Source organism: Numenius arquata, chromosome 10 (genome assembly GCF_964106895.1).
Source record: "Numenius arquata chromosome 10, bNumArq3.hap1.1, whole genome shotgun sequence".
In the NCBI taxonomy this organism is placed as follows: domain Eukaryota; kingdom Metazoa; phylum Chordata; class Aves; order Charadriiformes; family Scolopacidae; genus Numenius; species Numenius arquata.
This window is the reverse complement of record NC_133585.1, coordinates 5,832,717-5,842,818: the sequence shown is the minus strand read 5'-3', so window position 1 is coordinate 5,842,818 and position 10,102 is coordinate 5,832,717. Positions and strand designations below refer to the sequence as shown.

The 10,102-nt window shown below is 41.5% G+C and overlaps 1 protein-coding gene across 1 annotated transcript; it reads right to left on the bottom strand.

Annotated features, from left to right (window-relative positions):
* Window positions 1–437: 437 nt before the first annotated feature.
* PLAU (plasminogen activator, urokinase) lies at window positions 438–7,001 on the bottom strand. Its single transcript, XM_074154967.1, has 10 exons — window positions 6,942–7,001; window positions 5,777–5,831; window positions 5,490–5,594; window positions 4,790–4,955; window positions 4,363–4,448; window positions 4,068–4,257; window positions 3,303–3,457; window positions 2,168–2,308; window positions 1,469–1,617; window positions 438–632 (listed from the first exon to the last, which is right to left on the bottom strand). The coding sequence occupies exons 1-10, from the start codon at window positions 6,999–7,001 to the stop codon at window positions 438–440; spliced, it is 1,302 nt and encodes a 433-aa protein (XP_074011068.1).
* Between the last annotated feature and the right edge of the window lie 3,101 nt (window positions 7,002–10,102).

The following is a 10,102-nucleotide window of genomic DNA, read 5'->3' as shown; positions in this document are numbered from 1 at the left end:
CCCTCTCAGTACTGGTCTTAACAGATAGGTTTCTAGGACTTGAGTCTTAGCATTATTCCATGTAATGAAAAAAGATTTTAGACTCAGGCCATGTATAAAATGAATACTTGAGTTAAATAAGTTAAAACTTTACCAATACTTCCAGACCAAATGCTGGTTCATAAGTGAAGTGGACAGATAACTTGATATGCATAATATCGTGCATGGGAACACTCATTTAAATATTAAATATTTTAGCTTCCCATGTAGTGATTTTCAGGTAATTTAGAGTAGGAATATAACATATCAACCATCTCTCTGCCTCCGGAACACTGATGGGAGCAGCAGACCACACCAGCATTTAAAATGAAAGCCTCTCATGACATTCAGGACTTTAGTGTCCTGACATCTGTATAGGCTTAATTTTGTTCATTTGAGTCCAGATGTAGGAAAAAAGGTCACTTTGGTTCAGGGAGGAAACGACTCTTTGAAGTTACAGCATTCATATTGGAGTCAATCCAGTTTAGGTATCGAGTAACTCTGGTGTAAACACCAGGCTTGTTTTCCTTCGCACAGCCATCTCCCCAGCTGACAATCCCATAAAGCGTCATCCTGCCATTGTGCTCACACACCATGGGGCCACCGGAATCTCCCTGAAAACAGAAAGACAATATGTTAGGCCATTTTCTGCAGATGGAGCCTTTATAGCAGAAGCCTGTGATTGTGTTTCTGGAGTGATACAAGCTGGTAAATATTTATGAGCTAAAGTTTATTTTATTATGCTCACTGCATAGATGGAACAGAAGGCTCAGCATCGGGTGTGAGCTGAATGCAGTCTGTAAGGTAAGGAAGAGTTCTCTAGTTCAGCCCTAGCAGGGCCGAGAGAGAACAGTTACCTTGTATACAACACCCCATCATAAATTTATAACCACAGAGATTAGGCTAGCGATGAGAGGCAGCACATCCAATTCTTCATCACAGAATCAATTGTTTCCCTGTCCATAAGGACAACACTTGCTCTCTTCAGTGGTTCATATGGCCATGCTGCCCAGTGAGGGTATAGGGAAGCAAATCTAGTTTTGAGGAATCTCTGGAGGAGCTCAGAAATTCAGTAGTTCACCTTTTATGCCTTTGCAGAGCTATATTTAACATTAAGTGCAAGCTGAGACTGGAATAGCTACTGTGTTCCTCTGATACGTATCTGCCAGCCATTGCTTGAATTCATTATAAATAAGGCCTTGAGGAAAAACAATGGCTAAGATGCAGCACTTCTTACTCCTCCAGAGGAGGTAACACCTAACTCCAGATCACAAACTTATTCCTTATCTTTGGCCACACTACAGGTCAGCTCCACTGGGTGTACTAAATTCCTGCTACATAAAGAGAGACTCTTCTGACCAGTAGAATTACAAGATGCCATCAGTTGATCCATATAGTGTACATGCATTTAAAGCAGTTTAGAAGACAAAAAAAACCACACTAGTTGTACCTTGCATGCATCAGTCATCCATGTGGGATCTCCAGCACAGACCATGTTGTCAGTAACTCTGATATTGTCATAGTAGTCATATTTGCATTTTGTCTGTGATATTAAGTTTACAGTGGCTGACATCAGTCTTTGAGCATAGTAAATGTCATCTGCAAACAAAAGATTATTTAACTATTTTCACCATCCAAGACAAACAAAACCAACCTATAACACACACTTTCAGTACTTAAAAGAAATTTGTACAACCATTCCAGTTCTGATTTAAGGCTCTTACTACTTCTACTGTTAATGAAGAAATTTTGAAGAGGAAAAACAAGTGTTCCAAATGCAAGTTATAAAGCTTTGTTCTTAGACAGAAAGAGTTTGATAGTTCTTGAAGGAAGTTCTGCACAATCTATCAATAATCCTCCAAAACAGCTTTAATTTTTAATATTCCTCACCACATCAGAAATGAAAGATTTGCTGAGTTTTACGTCTTGGCTTACTTTGCATGGTTTGGAAAGTGTGAGAAGCATCAGAAAGAAAATGCCATGGACAACTAGAGAATGATAATAAAGATAATCTTTGAGAGATGCACATGGAATACACAGAGTAATGTAAAGGAATCTTTTTGAATCCTTTGCAGATCATGGTATAAGAAAGCCACCCAGTTCCCACACTGTGGAAGTACAATGGTAGAAAAAGAAGTCATTCACTTACAGAAATCTTGTTTTCCATAGCCAGCTATTTCACACCGGGTATTGTCTCGTAAGTAAAGGTTCCTCTCTGGCAAGCAGACTGTTCTGACATATTTGGATTCCACCGCGCACTGCCCAGAAGCTGTTCTTATCCTTATCAGAGCTAGGAAACAAGTCAGAGAATATACAGTTAGATTTGTAAAGCAAGTTCTACCCCCCAAGTTCTGAGAATAGGAGTATAGGGTGCAGTTAATGGGAATAGTTGCAATTAAATTTAGTTCTGGTTACATATGGTTCCTCTCGTTGCTTTTTGGAATGACACTGGGTTATTATTTAGTAACAAAATTAAAATTTCCCAGTGCTGGAATTGGAAAGTGTTTCAACTTGAACTTCCTTCCTGGAAGGATGGGGCTGATAGCTCAGGGAAAGTTTTTCTGCAAGTGTATTTTCAGGTGTTTGAAAACCTCAACTCCCTGACTGGCTGTAGAGCGTGGCACCCCCTGCCCTGCTGAAGAGGAGCAATTTATACTGCTCTCACCAGAAGGGCTTACAAAGCCATTCTTTGAGTCTTTTTCCTTAGCAGCAGGAATTTGGGAGGGGTGGCAGAGCTCTAAGTGTCAAATGCAGGAATGGCGAGTCTGTTCTGTGCATGTTGCAAAAACCCATCTCTGATGGTTTAGGGATAAGCTTGTGAAAGCCAGAGAGACTTACCAAAGTCTGGATTAATTCAGGAAAGACTTCGGCTACTGTGCTACCTGATATGGCATTTCCCTACTCTATGATGAAACCTACTGTACCTGCATTTTTTCCCCATCATTTACTATACACACAGTTGATCTCTGTAGACACAGAATAAGATGATAGAAATGGGATGCTGCCACCAGTGCTTACGGAAAAGCCATACCTGGTACAGGTCCAGAGATAAGACAGGCTCACAGTTGACTGTGTGCCAGGTAATGCGTCTGATGTGTGCCACAACCCAAACTTATACAAGTGGGAAAATCTTGCTCAGTACAGGCCTAGTTTTCAGAAGCACCTAGATCCTGTTCCCCTTCATCTCATCTCCAGTTCTACTTCTAAACAAAGGTGTGTGCCACAATTACGTAGCCTTCAGCCACCCTCAGTGTTTTAACGGCTCATATCAAGATGACACTTACCAATATCATTCTCATTGCCACCTGTGTCATCTGTAAATTCAGGGTGAGAGATGATGTCATCAACCATGAATACTTGTTCCTTATCATCAGTAACATTCAGGATGGACTTCCCAAGGAAGACTTTGTAGATGGATTTGTTTTGTGGCTTTTTTGACCTGTGTGAGAGTAAAGAGATTCATGAAGACTACCGCTGTTTCCGACAGCGAGGTCGACAGTTTAGATTCAGTCCCAGTTCTGTTTCATGCTTACTTTAATGCTGATAAGAGAAAGCAAAGATTACTCAGCTTTGAAAGTTAATCCAGTATTCTAAAGGAAAGCATCCCGATTTTCCATTTGAGGGGGTTAAGATAGATGTTCAGGCATTTTGCAATGCACACCTAGTGAGCTGCTACTTATGCCAGGCATTGGCAATGAGAGTCCTCTGCAGGATGCCAGGATGATCAGCTTTCCACAGGAAAAACAACAGAAACTACCCATAAATGTATTGCTCAACAGCTCAACACCTTTCAGTAAAACTTTCAAGTTTTGGGAACAGCTAAAGTAAAAATGAAGCCCTGACTCCAGTTTAAGCTAAAATTTTGGTGGATTATGCAATTTAAATAATGTTTGCACCTTGCTAGCTCCTTCTGCTCAACTTGGACTCCCAGAGGCTTAATGAAAAGAACATTCTTCCTACAGTACATTTTGAAGGGTTGCTCAGTGAGCATCCGGAAAAGAAATCCATTGAAGAAAACTGCAAATAAGGATGTGGAACTGCAAACTTACGGAGTGTGAAAACAGTGTGCTGCTGTAAGCACCCAGCAAGGGTCAATGAGGCTGCCACCGCACAGGAAATGGTCCACGCCCCTTATGTTTTGGAAGATGCCAGCTATCCACGGCTGAGACTCAACCTCTGCCTGGCTTCCACCAACAATCTTGAAGTACTTGCTGATGCTCCTTTGACCACATGCACGCCCTGCGAAAGGAGAAATTTTGTTCAGATGTTCTTACAACTAAGCATCAGCCTTGTGCTATTAAAAAAAAAAATAAAGTCAGTTGTCTTGAAATTAATGTTACTTACCACACTTCTCTATGTTGCAAGGTGTTTCTTGAATGGTGAATCTCTTTTTGGTGTAACACCAGGGCCTGCTCCTTCCATTTGGGTTTCTAGAAGATAAAGGAAGTGTTCTTTTCATAAAGACAGATTTTAAGAATGATAGTATCTTAGATTTTTAACTGTCCTGAAAAGGCTAAAAGTGTTCTTTTGCAATATATGCCAGAGAAAATAATTAACAACTGACTGCTTCTGTTGCATACTGGGAATTTTGCAGTTTGATCAGCTTCAGTGGTAAGAACTCTAGATGCTTCAAAGAGTCACATTCCAAAAATTGTCAGTCTAAGTTAATCTCTAAAATTTTGTTATTTTTTTAAATCATGTACCATCACTTGAGGCAGTTCTGGGGCTGTGACAATAGAAGTCACCCCAGGAAGAGTGATGCTTTTCTTACCTGCAGTAGCTGTGTTTGCCCAGTCCCAGCTCCAAAGCATTACTCAAATGAGCATGGTAATGACCCCTCTTGACTACTGAGGGAAGATCCCACGGCAGACACTCATCATCTGTTGCCATTCCTCTGTAGTCCTCCCCATTCTCAGTATAGCACGTGCTCTCAGTGTCTAAGAAAATAGTATTTTGTTAGCAGCATGTTCTTGTTTATAGTTGTCCCGAGAAAAATAATCTGTGTGGATCCTTCTAATGAGAAGTTCCTACATCACACTTGAAAACAGATGATGCAAAGTCTGGACTGATTATATATTCTTATTGAATATGTTCCATATGAATTTTGAGTATCATGTATCTTACGCTTTAAAGCATGCATATTGCTTCTTTAGTAAATTCAGTTTACATCACAATATAATCAGTTCTGCTTCTGAACGCTCCCAAACAAGTTCACTTTTTTTCACCTCAATCTAAAGCATTGTGAGGTTGGCAACATTAGTGAAGAAGCAGGGACACAAAAAAAAGTCAGATATCCTGATTTTGCACCAATATTTAGTTGTTTCTCCTCAGTCTGTCAGCATAAAGTGCTAAAGGACATCTAGTCATTGTTCACAGGTAATACTGTCACTTGGCATTTCATATTCATGATTTGCCTGTCTTTAGACCTTTTCAATCTATTTAGTTAGTACTAGGGAAGGTAGATACTTTACCTAGTTCACAGTGAATCCCAGTGTATCCTTCTGGGCACACACAACGATTAATTCCACTAAAGAGGTAATAGGTAATACAGGTTCCTCCATTCAAACAATGGCAATCTGCAAGCAAAAGACATCACAAATTAGAGGCAAAACATTTGACTGACGAAGTAAAGAGTGAAACGTAGTTGCAAACTAAGTTTTAGGTGTTAAAGTACCAGGAAGAGTCTTCCTTCTCACATGAAGATGTAATTGCAGGGTAGCAAGTCTTTTAGGTGCAAGTAGAAGAGGCAGATATTTACCCTTGTGAAGTGATCTGTGTTTATACGGCAGCTTGTGGTACTTCCTGCTATAAACCTAAGGGAAAAGAAAAAAGGATTTTAAGGAAACAGTTTCTTTTATGTGGTCTGACTATCTTTTATGAGTCCATGCTCTGCTCCCTACTGCATACCTTCAACAGTTTAGGTTTTTGCATGTAGTTACCAACTGAACCTGCTCTGTGGAATCTGGATGTGAACGAAAAGTGGAACTCTACTTGAGCAAAGCAGAATGGGGAAGAAAAAAAACCAATACACCACACAAAAAAAAAAAAGCCTCAGAAAAACTGCACCAAGCTGGTCCACTACATCAGGTCAACACTGCACTTATTTCTGCCACAAGGACCTAAGCAGCTCTCAATGGCCAGTGTCCCTAAAACAGGGAAGGGAACTGCTCCCTCTCCACCCCTCAGCCACCGAGCAGCGCAGCAAAGATGCAACATTCCCCAGCTGCCTCTGTCATTTTGGCAACTTTAGTGCTTCACATTTTTGCCACCGAATAAATCTACTGGCTTTTATACAACAATAGATTCTTGCCCTCTACTTCAGGTCCTGCCTCAGCTTTGCGGGCTGCATATTTCTTTCTCCACAGAATTAAATAAGATTAGGCTTTTAGTGTACTTTTCCCAGAGGTCAAGTGGGCTTGCCTGAACTTAAAAAAACCCCTAAGTAATGGTATCAATGCCATAATGTTGGTGAGCAGCTCTGCTGATAGATATCAACAGTCATACAAGTTGATAGTCAAAAAAACATTCAAATTCATATGTTGCTCCTTTTTTTAGCATCACACTTTCAAGTAGGGGAGGTGGAAATTTGGTTAAGACTCAATATCCACCCCCACGAAAGACCAGTGGTACTCCATGTCCAGGTTTAAATTGCATTAAGAGAAAAACAGAAAGGCTAGATTTCTTGGCTATTGCATGATGTCTTCACTGACTGAACACTAACAGACATCTTAGGGTGGAGCAGAAAAAACAAAGGGTTCAAAAACATGACATGTATGTGCAGCAGATGTATATGTACACACAAAGGTAGCAAAAATAATTTAAGTCCAAAGCCTACTATACTGTCCAAAGCAGAAGTGTAATCAAAACCAGAAGTGGTTCCAAGTGAACCCCCCCCTACCCTCCCCATTTATTTCAAAACTTACAGAATCTAGTCCCGTGACAAGTGTGCCCAGGGTTACTGTGAGAAAGATAAGTAACTTCATGTTGTTAGTTAACTTCTCACTTTGTTCCTCTTCTCTCCGTATTATTTTGATTCTGAAAATGAAAGAAGAACTTAGCGTCATGTTATAGCTTTGGATGTCAGCTCTCTTACTCTGAAACCCGCTGAAGAGAACAGAAGCAAGTCACGATTGACAGAAGAATTAAGCATTGATTTGTAGTGGAATATCTGCTTATTATTTCCATGTGTTAAATTAGACATTATCATTTGAAGCTTTTTTGTACATTTAGCAATACAACCAGATTTATTTATTTTTTTTTAGAGTTTAAATAAAGCTGAGAGAAAAATTAGAAAAATCCGTACTCAGTTTCTGCAGTGTGGACTAACACAGTTAGAAACTGGCAGATATATTTAGTTGCTGCCCAGCTGTTTGTACCTTTTTAACCAATTATTACTACCTTGCAACAAAAGCACTGAGCAGCCACACGTAGGGTATGAAAGGGAAAGCTCCCTTTTCATGACTCTATGGTTGCTGACTGCATCTTGTCCATGCCGGGCACTTACAGCAGCCTGGCCACCGCAGCAACTGCCTCTGACCACTGCAAACTCCTAGAAGTCTGCTCTTGATGTTACATCACTTATTTACAGTATGAGAGAGGCTTAGAACATATTCTGTCTTGAGTTCTTATATGCTGCTGGCTCTGGTAGCCAAGCACATACAGCAATCTTCTCAAGAGTGACTGTTAAAAAAACAGCTTGTAAAAATGACAGGCAGAGAGAGCTATAAAGCACCAATGTCTTTTTTTCTTTTAAATTGCAATGAAAGTAATGAGATTTTTTTTTTTTAAAGCATCCTCTGTTCTAGGAAACTGAAAAACTTAATTTTTAAAAGACTTTGTGGCAATCTTAGTTAAATCTACATGAGCAAGCAGTGCAATGCAGTAGGAGCAGGTATGCAGAACCGAGCTGAAAACCTGCTTCACAAGCTTTTACATTGGACTAGTTCTAGCTCGGTCCTGCAGACCGAACGCCTGCAGCTTCCAGCCTGGCTTTATCCGGGAGAAATACAGTGCACGTACTCTAAAGCCATTGGGTGGTATGAACCAAACCACAGGGAATAGAGAAGATCCCTGGACTCGTTTGAAAAAAAAAAAAAAGCTGACACAATCAAAACTAAACTGCTAATGTAGATGCAGCCTTTACTTGTGAGCAGGTTTCCTGATGCAAGAGAGCAAATCATGCCCCAGGCACTCAGACATGCACAACTTTAACATGCAGATTGAGATTTCCACAGATATATTTTCCCCTTAAGCACTGTTCTTATTAAGATAATTATTTTTTTTTTTAGCATCTATACAAGTAAATTGCCATTTGTTACCATAATGAGTTTCTCGGGCCCAACCGCAGCATCACAAATAGCAGTAAATTTACAATACGCTGCAGCGTGTAGAAGAGATCTCCCCCACTGCTGAAACACTGCAGCAGAGGAGATTTTTAATTTGAGATATATATATATATATATATTTAATTTAAAGGGCAACCACTTAATTCTGTCCGACTTAGACCTAGTATTTTTCGCCCTTAAATCACAGTTTTGTTCTAAAGGCACTTACCCGCGCAGAAGCCCCGCGGTCCCTGCGGCTCTGGCTGTGGGTGCCGGGCGGTGGCGGATCGCCTGCTGCCGGCGGTGGCTCAGGGCAGCGCTATAAAGGCCGGTGCCGGGGCCGGATCGGGGCGGAGCTGCCGCTTCCACCGCCCCGGGGCGGGTTCGGGTCCCGCTTCGCCCCGCCCGCACCCCCGGGACCCGCGAACGCCTCTGAGGTTTCCTCGCTGCAAACAAGAGCAGCTGGAGTGACTCAAGGGGGAAATTTTAAAGGTTGCTTTTTAGTTTCGGGGGGCGGGGGAGTAGATTCAGGGCGAGCGAACAACTTTTTGGGGGGTTAGATTTCGGGGGGGTGTGTGTGCTCCTCGGTTTCCCCACGGCAGGCAGCTATTGCCTAGAGGCATTTAAAAAAAAAAACAAACCAAAAGAGAAATGTGAGTGACAGCTATGAGAAGAATGACTTGTGTTGAAACATGCCTAGAGATACAAGGCATGGTGTGTTTTATTCATAATGAGAGAAGCACAAATGGTTTATTAATTAATAGAGGATTAAATTGATTCAGGTGTGGGTTAAACACAGCCCACTGGGAGGGGGTATTGGGCCAGAGTGTGTGTTTGAGGGACTGAATGTGTTCTGAGAGCTGCCTCCAGCTGAAACACAGGGCATTTGGGGTGAGTGGGGTGCGTTCCTCAGGCCATTGGGACAGGGGGCTCACAGCAGGGGCCAAACTCAGCTTCTCCAAAGCTACTTACAGCTCCCTCGTCCTGGAGTGCTCTTCTGCTCCCAAAAAATTGCTCATGGTTTTTCTACAAACTCTGTCTTCCAAAGGAGTATTCAAAGTGGGGTCATTTCATATGATGCAGATGGACACGTGAGCTGACAGATGTCTATTTAAGAATGCAGGCCCAGCAAAATAGATAGTCTTTCCTAGCCCAGTCAAATGTGATTTTTCACATTATGCTGTGGCAATGTAGTGAATAACAGCAAACCAGCACATAGTATTTCTGGGCATATTTGTAGGGTTTAGCTCCAGGTAGTGCAGGTGACTAAGCTGAGGCAGGTCTCCATAGGCTGCGTAGCTGATGAGGAGCAGTTTCTTCAGAGGCCAGGTCAGAGCAGGAGTTGACTTGATTTTCCTTCAAGAGAAATGTTTTCATAACTGGGCAATTCAGAGCTTAAGGAGACCACCCTTCTATGTTTGACACCTAACTTCACTGGTATGAGCATGGCTTAGCTTTCTTCTTCCCTCCCCACCTTCTGTTTGTGTCAAGTCTGTGGTACCTTTATTTTTATTTGAGTACTGGCCGCTTACGTTCTCTATTCCTTTCTGTTCAGATCTTCAGGCTCGCATCAGAACAAAGCTCACGTCGGAACAGACCTCATGTCTGCCGAAAGCACGCTGAATTCACTTCACTGAATGGCAGGAACTGAGTCAAGAGAAACAGCTCAAGCTGGAAGTCCAAAAATGAACATAGGTAAGAAAGAAATCTTTCTGAATTTAAGGAAGGTCATTTTTCTCTCTCTGGGTGGTTGAATATAT